Source organism: Triturus cristatus, chromosome 5_2 (genome assembly GCF_964204655.1).
Source record: "Triturus cristatus chromosome 5_2, aTriCri1.1, whole genome shotgun sequence".
NCBI classification, from domain to species: Eukaryota; Metazoa; Chordata; class Amphibia; order Caudata; family Salamandridae; genus Triturus; species Triturus cristatus.
Window position 1 is genome coordinate 981,132,819 of NC_140588.1, and position 14,039 is coordinate 981,146,857.

A 14,039-nucleotide genomic window follows, 5' to 3' on the forward strand; every position below is an offset into this window, starting at 1 on the left:
CAATTATTGAGCGCACTCTACATTTAAGGGCCCGAGCATCAGTAACTGATCCACAGAATCCTTTGCCATCAGTTTCTTGCATGTTGCACAACTGGCCTCATCTTACTTTCAAGGGTTCTAGATTGTCAAGTAATAGCTTCATCCCAATGTCATTCGGACTGAGAGGCCCCATGTTTTGTAGAAGAAGCTAAGGAAGCTCAGGCTTTTGACGGGCCTCGAAAGGTACCCAGAACCAATAGCATGGTTATGACTTTCTTTATATCATATTAATTTTCAGTCTGTTGAGGATTTAATGAGAGCAAGGTGTCTGGTACGATTCTCAGCTCTTTCTGGAAGAGTGAGTGCCATTGGCATAAGAGTGAAAGCATGAACTCTGAAATTCCATAGTGATAGAGAGGGGCTTAATTTAAATAGAGGAAGTGTTCCAAACCATGAGGGAATCCACAGTATACAAGAACAAAAATCGATTAAATGTGTTTAATTTAATACATGGCTAAGGAGAATGATGGGAATAGAGTCAAAAGGATTCAGGGGATAGCTTGTCACCTTAAATGTAGCTGCCCATTTCCAGACGTTAAATATCACCAATGCAGACTTGTAATCTTTCATAAGTCCATGGCTCAGTGCATTATCTGCCAGTGACTGAAACCTACAACATAAAGGGGAAATTTGTAACTTGTGAGTGGAAATGCACTATTACGAATCAACTTACTTCAAGCGTGTTTAAAGAATTAGAGTGTGTGCCAAATGACAAGGAGGCACTAAAGCAAGTCCTTCAAGCAATGCATGTATGGTTTGATCAGTAATAGTTGGGCTCTTACCAACTAAAGAAAACATGACCAATGTTTAGCTACAATGAGCTTGACATAAAAAAAAAATAGGATAATTTAAATAAGCAACGATTCTACAAAATATAGTTATGAGGGGGCTTAGTGCCTCAGGCATACTTGTTTGCTGTACAATCTGATGCCTTTATTTCCTAAGATGTTTATGCAGTAAGGGTCTGAATCACAGAGCGTTTTCTGCACCTCCATTCAACAAACAAACACAAATACATGCATTTGAGACAGCAAATCTCAATGCGGACTCGTGAAATAAAGATTGGTGAAATTGTAGCCTTGCGCTCGTGGAAAACTAGGACTATCACAGGTTTCCAGGACTACGTCAGAAATACTTTCAAATTCCCATAAAAATTGGAAATGTGTTGCAAATGCTGGCATTATGATCCAAGCACAAATCTGACTTTTCTTCCCAACCTTTAGTGAATGTGGCCCAAGGTGAAAAATAATGCTGGTATTTGAAGTAACATGAAAGCATTTAAGTTGCATCAAAAATAAGACCCAAGGCATTATGGAGCCAAACGTCCGGCTATAAAGGTGACAATCTCCAATATATTTTCCTTTCAATTTAAATAATGTTTCTATGTGCCAGCCTATGTAGTCAACCCCAAGTGAATGACTGGGTACTTGGTGGTTTCTGTATCACTTGCAATTTATTTTCTACCACACATCTTTGATTGTCAAAGTGCTAACATGATGGATCCTCACCAGACTGCTAAGGCAGTGGACAACACTACCCATGCCCATATCTTCAATAAATGTCGAACATTCCATTTCTTAGAATCACCGAGCTACAAATGGCAAGGGCCGAGGTGGGGATGTGTTCTAATTGGCCTTGTACTCTAGTACTACAAATTTACAAGACACTGGAAAAATGTGGTTGTAGTTCAAACAATCATTCACCTTTTAGATATCTGAAGTTCCTTCTGTAACTACGCATAATGAAATTGATGTGCTCTGAATCTGGATGGGAATACAAAATAGTGTCATGTTTGGGGATAGCACCTTTGCAAAGTGGTGACCATCAAAGGATTCTGACAGCTGTTTGATAAAATGACACCAAATGGCCTTGTGTACCCTTGCTATCCAAGTTGAATCTGTTAATGCTAAAATAGAATTCACATAGTATTACATCTCAGATTTCCCTGAGAAATCTGTAAATAGTAAAATAGCCTTCACATAGTATAAAGTCCTAGCATATCTGCAACCTGTAGGATGCCACCTATTTTAAGGCCAAGCACTCAATCTGAGAAGCTTCCCACATTTGTTGTTAAAATAACTCTCAAACCAGAATCCTATACACTACCTAATTTCCGGCTCTTTGAATGGGACTTAGGATGCCTCATGGCCAGCACTGGCATATATATCCTCATTCTAAGACATTTGTAAAGAGACAAAGGTGTGTCTACATAAAAAGATTCCTTGAACAAGAAGCTAGGCCTGGGATGTTTACAAAAAAGCTGAAGATGGCACATAAACGTCAGGTTCATACAGGTTCATTCAATCTACCAAAATATAATTTTGGAAACCTATTACTGGTTACAGATTCGCTCAGCCAACATGGTATAATCATTTGCATGTACAGATTCCTTTAGCCAACGTCATTATTAGTAAGATTCCGACAGATTCAGTAGGCCACAGTATTACTCACAAGACACCTGTAAGATTCCTGAAGTCAGTGGGAGTTATAAATAAGGTGTACATACAGATTTCTTCAGCCAATGGGGTTACAAACGAGATGGTTGGACAGGCTCTTTCACCCACTGGAAAATGACATTAATGTACCAACAAAGTCCTCCATTCAATGAATTTGCAAGTTAAACAAACGTATTCCTTCATTTGAGTGTGCTATGCATCCGATGCCAAAAACAGGTTCCATTAGCTAAGGAAAGTATTACTGGGGTGTATTTGCAGAAGAATTTACTTTAAAAAGAGTAAATGAAAAGTACCAACATGTGCATATGTATTCCTTCAGTAAATAGAAGAAAACTGGAATATATAGATTCCTTCTGCAATACATAGGATAAAGATATTACACATATGCAACATCCTCAATATAGTTCTGGGATGAAGAACCTCAATCCTGTAGCCAATCAAAGATACAAAGTAGGGGATGACAGTAAAGTTTGTAAATAAAAGAATAACATATAACATGGTGCTATCCAACAGAGAAGATGAGTTGTGCCTACTACAATATGGTACTAGAGTGTGGTTCTTTCCAATGTCAAATAAGGTGGATCCTTAGAAATTATTTTTCGGTTCGGAATCATCGGAACAGTCAACATACCAATGCAAAAACATTTCAGCAGGGTGTAATGCTTCTCACCAGGACCTAAGCAGGAGGCCAGGAACATGGCAGAGCAGAAGTGCATTGCAGGGTGATACTGTTGGCACTGGCTGACAAATGAGTTAAGACCACTAACAGGCATGTTCTAGGGGTGATTCACTGATGTACATTCGGTCAAAGCCTTCTAATCTAATGTCCCTTTGGCCCACAAAGGGACCTAAAATAGAAAGCTGTTCTCTTGATACTGATGTTCTCCTGATTCAGAAGTTAGTAACTCAGTCACCTCTTCTAGGTGATAGGGTTTTCATTTAGAAACACATCTCTCCTCTTGAAGATCCAGAATACACATTGCTATAAGTGGGACCTGTGAGATCTCACACATCACCAGGATGCTTGGCAGTACCCATAATGCTATGTTCGATCATGCCTACTTCTGGCATAAAGGATTCGAAGCCAATGAGCAGTTTATATTTTCTAATAAATTACAATACATAATAGCAAATCTTTTTTTGAATTGCTATAAAAAAATAATGTGACGCTTGATCCTTTTTCTGTAAATGTTCATGTGTAGTTGTAATTATATTCCTCCATGCAGAGAAACATCCAAGTGTCCAGGTGCAACTTCAGATGAGATACTCCACCATTTCTCCGTCTGAAGGGTCCGGCCCTAGAGACTGAGTAGGGTTTTTTCTGTCCAAAGTGCTGCTCTGGTAACCTGCACCATCTGTGTTTAAGAAGAGAATAATTAGTCAGAAAGGCGGACAAAACAGAAGCAAAACCAGCAATGCAATATACAATTCACATTTTTTTTTTTAATGTAGTTAGCGACTTCCTTTCAATGCTAAGTGAAATAGAAAATAAGCAAGATTTATACTGGGGGAACAATTCAAGAAGTTCACCTGTCGGCATTGTTGCTGCATGCAAAACATGTGAAAGAGCAAACTGAGCTGGCTACAAACAGCTAATACCACTCCCGGTGGCCAGAGACAGCTAGCCATGGCTACTGGACATGGCTAACAGGCATTTTGTGCATTGGGGCTAGGCACAGGAGAGGGTCTTCAGGCACATCCTATGTCCTAAGGGAAAGAGCTCAGGATACAGGACACTATCAAGGACTTCGCCTATGGGCCAGTAGATGCTGTGGGCAAGACCCAAATGTTTTTTTTTACAAAAATCAAAGAAATGGACTGAATATCTTAGTTAAAGTGGCATTTGGGCCAAGCTCCGGCTGACTTTTACCACATGGTCTGGTTGGGTCCGGGCCTTGCCCCATTCTGGTCGGGAGTGGAGTCTGAGCTTACGCAGATTCTGGGTTGGCAGGTTCCCCACGATCCCCTGCATCTTCTTCTGGGGGTGTTTGATGGATTGGATGGCTCTAGAGCCGACAAGCACTTTCTGGGCACTGCGGTTGCTGTGGCCAAGCGGGAAATTGCGGCGGCCTGGGCTTAGGCCAAACCCCCTACCCTGCGAAAGTGGCACCGAGGGGTGGACTGGTGTGTGGCCCAGGAGGAATCTGAGTCCCGGGGATGTCCTGGGAAGTTCCACAAGGTATGGCGCAAGTGGCTGTACTTACTGTTTTAAATTATTTGCTATGACTTTTATGCACCAATGTTGTGCCTTTCATTTGGGATGGCTTGTCTGATTATCCCTATCAGGGCTTTGGCTCTTACTGTCTGTTGGGAGATGGATTTTGATTTACCATGCAAACTGTGTGCTGTCATCTTGTTTGTTGGTTTCTCAAATGCCAATAAAGTTGATTATAAAAAAAAAAAAAGTGGCATTTGGTGTCCAAAAAACACCAATCCGACTTGATATGTACTGCTGCACTCAAGTCATTCCAGGGTATGGGTGCCCAACTCCATAGGTTGACTGTTCCAAAACCTTTACTATATGAGAATTCACATGGAGGTGAGAGAGCCACGCAGTAAAATGTAACTATCACTCAATTATTCCATGGCTCAACATTGCCCTGAAGACAAAACGTGTTTCCGTGTTGTCCTTTATTCTGAAATTTCAGGAATGAAATAAAGACAGTCATTTTATCTAGCAATTGTGTTTGCATACTTGGACTGCAATTGCGTATATTTGGATACATGTGTAACAATTTCTTAAACACACTTTTTAAATAATTAAGTGATAACCACATTTTACGGTGCATCTCTCTACCTCCACGGGAATTGCTGTATATCAGAGGCATTATGGTGTGCTTCTAAGCGCAAAGCCCATTAATTGTTCTAAAAACCCATAATATGTCGCCTACATATCTCAGTTAGAGACGAAAAAAGTTACTCACCTGTAATTACAGTTATCCAGTATTGGTATCTTCCATAGATTCACATGCCTGAATCATTCCCCCTCGTAGTGGGAGTCCCATGGTACATAAATAACAAATTAGTAACAAGTAAATAGTATATTTCCATAGGCTATTATGGTAGCCACCATATACTCTATAGCCTATTAGTCTCCTTTTACAAAAAGGGCCAAACTGAGAACCTAACCAATCAGCACCCTCCAGAACCTTTCCAAGAGAGGCTGAGTCCCTCAGATTTTCCACCACAAGTGTAGTCAGTACTGTATCCAGAAGGCGTGCCTCTCCGGGGAGGAGGGTGGGTTGCATGTGAATCTATGAAAGATACCAATACTGGAAAACTCTAGTTACAGGCAAGTACATTTTTCTTATTCAGTATTGGGGTATCTTCCATCAATTCACATGCCTGAATCAGAATGGTAAGCAGTTCCGTGTGTGTGTGTGTGTGTGTGTGTGTGTGTGTGTGTGTGTGTACACACACACACACACACACACACACACACACACACACACACACACACACGTAAACATATGCATGTATATGCATACATACATATGTTTGCCAAATAAGCACCTTTGTGGACAGGGGGTAGTCCTAAAATAATCGTCGTTGTAACATTAATCTTAAGATCAATGGTTTAAACATTAAACAGTGCATAGAATACCTGTAGTATTAACAAGTAAAGGAAAAAAAAACAAGCAGAGCTATATCAAATAAACATACTGTTTCCAAAACATCATCTAATAAAACCTCTCTTGAAAGAGGCTTACCTTAGCAAAATAGGTTCCTTAGTACTACTGCCTGTCCCACGGATGCGTCAGCACGTTGTGATGATTCCAGGCAGTAATGCTGCATAAAGGTGTGCGTCGTTTTCCATGTCGTAGCTCTGCAGATTTCTTCATGTGGCACTCCGGCAAATGGAGCCGTTGATGCGGAGGATGGGATATGGTAAAAGCCTGTATTTCACTAACCCTTCTTTTTGAAGTAAGCGCCAGAAGAACTGCGACTTTCCAGGGTAAGTACTTCAATTCTGCCTTGAGAATGGGCTCAAATGGCTTTTTTAGCAATTGAGATAACACCACATTAAGTTGCCATTCCGGGGTTGGAGCTCTGATGGGTGGGAAAGCTCTAAAAAGTCCATTCATAAATTGCTTTACAATTCTTGAGGACCATAATCATGTAGTATGTGGCGATCGCCTGTATCTTGATATAGCAGCCAGATGAACTCTAACAGACGAGTGTGCAAGACCAGACTTCTTCTGAAGTAGAGAGAAAGGGATGTACTTCATTGCGCTTGCACCACAGACAAAAACGCTTCCACTTAAGCCTGCAAGTTTTATTGGTGCTGTCGGTCCTAGACTTGCCAATAATGTCCTTGCAGTCTTGCGCAATGTTCAAATTTTTAAATTCAAAGAATTCAGGAGCCACGCATGCAGCTGCAGAGAAGCTGGCTCCGGGTGACATACTTGGCCTTTGTTCTCGGTCAACAGCGTTGGCAATAGGCGGATGGGCTGAGCTTCCGACATTAGGAGGAGTTCCGTGTACCAATGCTGTCTGGGCCACCTGGGAGCTATCAGCAAAATGCGGCAGTGTTCCCATTCCATCTTCGTGAGGAATGGGGGGAAAAGCGTATGCATATACCTCTGACCAGCGCATTAAAAGAGTATTTCCCCCTTGATTTTGGGAGAGGGAATCTGCTTGCGAAGAATCGGCATTTGGAGTTGGTCTTGGTCGCAAACAGGTCCAGTGCTGGTTTTCCCCAGATTGCAAATATCTTGTCCAGCTGATCTTGTTCCGGCTCCCACTTGCGACAGCTGTCGCTCGTTCTGCTTAAAGCATCCGCTAAGGTATTCAGTAGACCTGGGACATGTTCCGCTGTCAAGGAAATTCGGTGGAGCATCAGCTAGTTCCATAACTGCTGGGTGTCCTGAGACAGAGTCAGGGATTTTGTGCCTCCTTGTTTGTTGATATAAAACATGCTTGCGGTGTTGTCCGTTCGGATCAACGACGACCTCTGTATTCGAGGAAGGAAAGCCTGAAGAGAGAGGAAAATGGCTTTCAATTCCAACCCGTTTATGTGCATTTGTCGTTGAGCCAAGGACCACTTCCCTTGTACCTGCAGGTCCTGTAAATGTCCTCCCAGCCTTCCATAGAAGCATCTGTTGTTACTATGTAATCTGAAATGACTGGAAGAAAAGACTGGCTCTGGGACAGATGGGATCTCTGAGTCCACCACCGTAAAGTCTCTTTCATCCGAGTTGCGACGTTGACTACGTCGTCGAATGAACCTTTGGTTTGAATCTATTGGCGTTGTAGTTCCTCTTGAAGAGGCCTCATATGCAAGCAAGTCAGCGGCACAAGATCTATTGCCGAAGAGAGCATTACCAGTAGAGATTTGTATGCTCTTACAGAAACGCACTTTTTTCTGGAGAGTTTGAGTGCTAATGTTTGCAATATTTGTTGTCTTTCCTGGGAAAGGAAGGCTTTGTTCTGAATGGTGTCCAATCTGGCACCCAGGAATGTCATTATCCGGTTCGGCAGAATCGAAGAGGTTTGGTAATTGCTTTAGAGACCCAATTTGTGAAAAAGAGTGAGGCAATCGTCTGTTGCATTTTTCACTAGACAAGAAGATGGTGCCTTTAGCAGCCAGTCGTCCAGATAAGGGAATACCCGATGACCTTTGCTTCGCAAGACTGCTGCTGATGGAGCTAAACAATTTGTGAAAGTCCATGAAGCCGATTTGAGGCCAAATGGAAGCACTCGGAATTGATAGTGAGTACCAGCCACTGTGAACCATAGGAATTTCCTGTGCTTTGGATGAATAGGGACATGAAAGTATGCATTCTCAAGATCTAATGAAGTCATGAAATCGCCACTGTTGAGGCGTCGTAGGATATCTGAAAGTGTGACCATCTTGAATGTTTGACTCGTTAGGATTTTGTTCAATTTCCTGAGGTCTAGGATAGGCCTCCACTCTCCCTACTTTTTGCGAATGAGAAAGAACCGAGAGTAGCCTTTCCTTGTCTGAGAAAAAGGGACCTTTTCTATTGCTCCTTTTTGAAGCATGATCCTTGCTTCCTTTTTGAGTAAGTGAAGACGAGGGGGCTCCGATCCCCTGGGAGGGGTATTGGGAGGTATTTGAATGAATTCCAAAGTGTTGCCATAAGAGATGAGATCAAGGACCCACTTGTCCGAAGTGACGTCTCGCCGCTGGTTGATGTTTGGAGATTTTTGCACTATTCAGGGGAAAATGAAAAGCAGCTGGTACCCTGTTGCAATCACTGCTTGCAGCCAGAGTCACGGCCTTGAGATCCTGGCTTTCTTCTGGAGCCTTGCCTAGAGAAACCAGCTGTAGTCGGTTGGCGGTAGGATTGCTGCTGATATCCTTGTCGATATTGCGGCTGGTAGGACTGTGAACACTGGTAAGTCCCTCTATAATTTGAGTAACCCCTACCTCGAGCTCCCCGAAAGGGCACGTTGTGGTACTGAAGGGTTCCAAGCGCCTTAGCAGTATCTGTATATTTTTTAATGGCGGTAAGCGCATCATCAATATGACTGCCAAACAGGCTGTCGCCATCATAGGCCATATCCAAAATTTTGGTCTGAACTTCCGGGAGGAAATTTGTTGCTTTTAACCACCCATGTCGCCTTAAAACTGCAGCACCAGCTAACTGCCGGAAACAAGTCGTGGCAATGTCCATAGCAATGCCAATAATTTCTGACGCTGCTCTTTCGCCTTCTGGGAGTATTTTCAGGAATTCCTCTTTACTCCCTTCCAGAATTATATCCTTCATCGTACCTATATCAGACCACATTTGCCTGTCGTAATGGCCAGAGCGTTAGCAGCCCTAACTGAAACTGCTGCCATTTATGAAAATCTCTTGCCAATTGAATCAAGACGTCGACCCTTCTTCTCTTGTGAAGTCATGGGAGTAGACTGATTTTTTTGGTCCTCTCTGGGCTACCTGAGAGATCACAGAGTCAGGCTTGGGGTGACTCGTTAGACACGCAGGAGAGTCCTCAGGGGCTCTATATTTTTTGTCCAACCTCGGTAGCACAGGAACCACAGAAGCTGGCGCCTTCATGACTGATTCCTTCCTGCCAAATATGATCAATTATAGGTATTGATCTGACTGTCTTTCTTGGTCTTTAAATTCATACAGGAAACAGTCCAATTGATGTACAATTGTTGGCAAATGAAATCTGCTAGTGGCTCGGTCCATAATATTGTGGAATCCTCCGAAGGTGAGTCTGAAGGACGATGAGCTGGTGGGGATGGCGTTGGTGCTATGTGGTCATCCCACTCATCAGTGGGTGGTGGAGGGTCTTGTATCTCTCCTTCTTCCTGCTCATCTTCAGATGTAGTAGGATCCTCTCTGGGAGGGAGAGGTGTCATGGGACATGGTGTCAACCCAGGAGTGGCAGGAGGTGGAGGTACCGGTGTTTGAGGAGCGAACGGCAGAGGCGGAGGCGTTACGACATTATCCTCTTGATGAGGAAACCTTTTGTAATCCGCTAACATATTCTGAAGATCTACTATTAATGCCGGAGGAAATTGTGCAGGCTGTTGTCTAGGCTGCTCAAAATACCTCTATTGCTGATACTGAGCATGAGGGGCGGGATAATGTTAGTAATAATGTTCCTCATCCTCATTCATCATTCTCCTCCTCTTGATACTTAACATTAAGTTCAGAAGGACTATGTGCCGTTCCAAACTGACCTTCGTCCTCGTACGTATCTTCCACATCTAAAAGATGGCTGAGAGGTAACGGAGAAACCTTTGGTGTCCTAAATTAGATTTGTGCAGATTGCAGCAACAGAGATGAAGGACCTGCATACAAAACTGGATTTTTTTATGTTGGTGCCGTCGTCAACGGAGAAATTCTCATCATCGACAGGGACGTCGGCGGCGGTAGCCCAGTCAAGTCGATGGTATTGTCACAGCCGGTGGAATTGTCATTAATGGAACAGTTGACGTGGACGATGGTTTCGTCGTCGACGGTGGTGTCCTCATCGAGGTCTTCATTGACTATGGCTTCGTTGACAGGCTAGTCGACGAGGAGGTCTTCATCTGCGGTGCTCTCTTCGACGGTGTAGTCGTCGACGATAAAGGCAACGTCGACGGTATGGATCCTTTATACTTGCCGTCGATGTAGTGAACGCCGTCGACGATTTTGACGGCGAGAGAGTTACTGTAGTCGTTGTTGAAGTAGACACAGGCATCGATGGTGAACTTGACGCCGAGGAAGATTTTTGGCTAGTTTTACCTCTGGAATGGTTAGATGACTCCGTTTTTTTCTTTGACATTCCTGAAGACTCAGGGGATCCAACCTCTGAGGAGACTAAAACAAGTTACTTACCTGTAACTACAGTTATCCATTATTGGTATCTTTCATAGATTCACAAGCCTGAATCATTCCCCGTCGCTGAGGCGGGAGTCCCACGGTAAATCCAAAAGTAGTGCCAAAAGTAAATAATAGTAGTAGGCTAAAAGAAAAGGCCTAAATCCTAGTAGCCTATCTACATCATTATAGTAAAAAGAACCAAAACTTGGTTCTAACCAATCAGCTACCAGCACCCTCTAGAACCTTCCCAACAGAGGCAGTTCTCCTCAGATTTTCCTAGCACAAGTGAGAAATAAGTATACCCGATAGAGATCGGTCTCCTCTGGGAGGAGGGTGGGTACATGTGAATCTATGAATGATACCAATACTGGATAACTGTAGTTACAGGCAAGTAACTTGTTTGCTTTTCCAGTATTGGGGTATCTTTCATAGAGTCACATGCCTAAATCAGAGTAGCAAGCAGTGTACCCATGTACTGTCGTTTGTGGATGGTGGGAGACACATGCTCATAAACTCCCAAATAACATCCACAAAGGTTAGAAAACCTCATATATAAATATTCTTCCTCCCTTTTAAAAAAAAATCCTTGATTTAGATGTGGAGTCAAGACATCTTACTTAGTTTGTCACACCGTTGGGGGCGTTTCGCTATTCTAGAATGCCCTTTGGGTTGAGTTCTGCCTCAGTGGTGTTTCAAAGGGTGATGGAACACATTTTTGGAAGTATGAATGATGTCTTGTGTTTTCAAGATGACGTATTGATTGTAGGGAAAGACGACAAACATCATGACGTATTGGATGAGGTTTTAAGAAGGATGGAAAACAATGGACGAACCATAAAAAGGGAGAAATGCCAATTGAAAAGTAATAATGTAACACATCTGGGGCATGAAATATGTAAAGATGGTATCAAGCCCAAGAAGAACATTGTTTCAGCTGTCAAGGATGCTCCTACTCCTCAAAATAAGGATCAGCTGAAGTCTTTTTTAGTTTGTCAAGAGATTTACGGAGATAGTTGAACCATTAAGGTTACAATGAAAAAAGGGGTCGTATTTGACTGGAATGGAGATTGCGACAATGCATGTAACAAAATAAAAAATAGTATGGTTAGTGCCCCTACCCTTGGTCACTTTAATGTCAGGGATAAAACTTTCATTACAACCGATGCCAGTGCAGTAGGGATTGGTGGTGTTTTGACTCAGTTGAGTAATGGGGAGGAGAAAATCCTTGGATTCGCATCTAGGAGATTACGCGATGCTGAGTTGTCGTATTCTGTGATTGAAAAGGAGGCCCTAGCGTGCTGTTGGGGGATAAAACATTAAGTATTTTGTGTGGGGTTTACCATTTAGAGTCCACACGGATCACAAGCCTTTAGTTCATCTATTCCAAGGAGGGAGAGGCTTGGAGGGTAGTGTTAACCCTAGGATTTCCAGGTGGATGTTATCGGTACTGGAATACAATTTTGTGGTTGAATATGTCAAGGGACGAAAAAATGTGGTAGCTGATTGTCTATCTAGAATGCCAATTGAAAGTATGGAAACCGGTGTTGGTGATGTGATTGAAGAAGTGTTCAAAGGAAATGGTGAAGAATTAGCTTTTAGTAAGGAGGAGTGGACGAGTGCTATGTCAGATGATGAGATGAACAAGTGCTACGTTGTGTCTCGCAAGGATGGCATGAAAACTTCATTGAGGATGCTCGGTTTAGGAACTACTACCACGTAGAGAGTGAGCTGAGTGTATGTGATGGAAAGCTGATGAGAAGGTGTCAGTTTGTGCCACCAATGGGGCTAAGGAGCAAAATTTTAAATATTGCACATGAGGGATATTTGGGAAGAAGTATGACCAAAAGAAGAGTACGACAGTCATACTGGTGGCCGGGCGCGGCTGGTGACATAGAAGACGCGGTGAGAGAATGTTGTGCATGTGCTCAAGCTGATAAAACTAAGGTGGTTAGACAACCTCCTTTGGCATGTACAACATTTCCTAAACCTCCATGGGAGAGAGTAGCAAATTATTTTTTGGGACCAATATCCAAGGTTGGTTCTGGCAACAAGTTCCTGATGGTCCTAGTTGATTACCATTCTAAATGGTTTGTGATGGAAACTACAGAATTTGTAAACACTCAAAAGGTTATTGATTTCATGGAGAGAATATTCTTAAGTCAAGGAATTCCTAACCCATTAGCAAGTGATAATTGAATGTTCTCCATTATCAATCGGTTGATTCTTTCTACTAAACCATTTGCTTGTGGTCTAAACATGGCAACTCTCATGACTAATTCCAAACTTGCATAGAAATTCTTGCATTTCTCTCGACATTAGCTGGACACCATTATCCGACACCAGGACCATGGATGGCGTGAAGAGCTCAAAAAGCTTGTGTGGTCATATAGAGTAACACCACATTCAATAAAAGGTGTCTCACCATTTAGAGCTCTTAAAGGACGTGAACCAGGGGTGAAGGAAGTTACGGGTTGGCTGAAAAGATAGGAATTGTGTGTGGGTTGACCAGACTGCCATTGAAAACAATGTGGTTCAGCAACAACGTGCCGCATCTAAATATTATAATACTAAGAAAAGTGTTAAAAGTCTTAATATTAAAGTTGGAGATTGGGTTGTTATAAAGCGTGGTGGAATTGTCATAAAGGGCGATAGCAAGTTCTCTGTACCAATTCAAGTAAAGTCTGTAAAAAGAGATATTGTTGTTCTGTCCGATGGTTCCGCTTGGAGTACTGGTATCATTTGCAAATGTCGTGCTCCTTCGTCTGCTCTCGAAAATTGATTACTTAGGTAAATTGAAGTCAACATTATAAACTATTGTGTTCTTTTACTTGCTCTTAAAGGCTTACTGTTATTTTAATAATTCCATTAATGTTATAAGCATGTATAAGGAGGGAGATGTGTGGAGTTATCTGCATACATCGGAATGTTGATCGTGTTGCTAGGTTAGAATGTTATCCTTTGAATAGCATTGTTTTGCTGAAAGCTGTGAAGCTGAGCTGGAGGTGCTTGAACCTACTCTTCAATAAAGATACAGGTCTTTCTAAATCCTTGTGGAAAGTGGATCTTTACAAGTACTTGTTCTGCAGAAGCCTGAATTGGATGAATATTATTCGCTTCACACCAATAGCAAAATCGCTTCCACTTGAGGCGATAAGTCTTAATTGTACTTTGGGAACGGGATTTGGCCAAAATCTCACGACAGTCCTGTGGAATGTTGAGGTCCCTAAATTCTAAGAAATCAGGAGCCATGCGTGCAAAT

General features: G+C 42.4%; 1 protein-coding gene across 2 annotated transcripts in view; it reads right to left on the bottom strand.

The window, feature by feature from the left end:
• Positions 1-506: 506 nt before the first annotated feature.
• Positions 507-14,039, bottom strand: part of AMOT (angiomotin) — a 260,974-nt gene continuing 247,441 nt past the window's right edge. For both annotated transcript variants that reach the window (XM_085608217.1, XM_085608219.1), the window contains exon 13: positions 507-3,850. In XM_085608217.1, the coding sequence (XP_085464343.1) occupies positions 3,750-3,850 (101 nt within the window). In that variant the 3' untranslated portion in view covers positions 507-3,749. The remainder of the gene's footprint in view (positions 3,851-14,039) is intronic.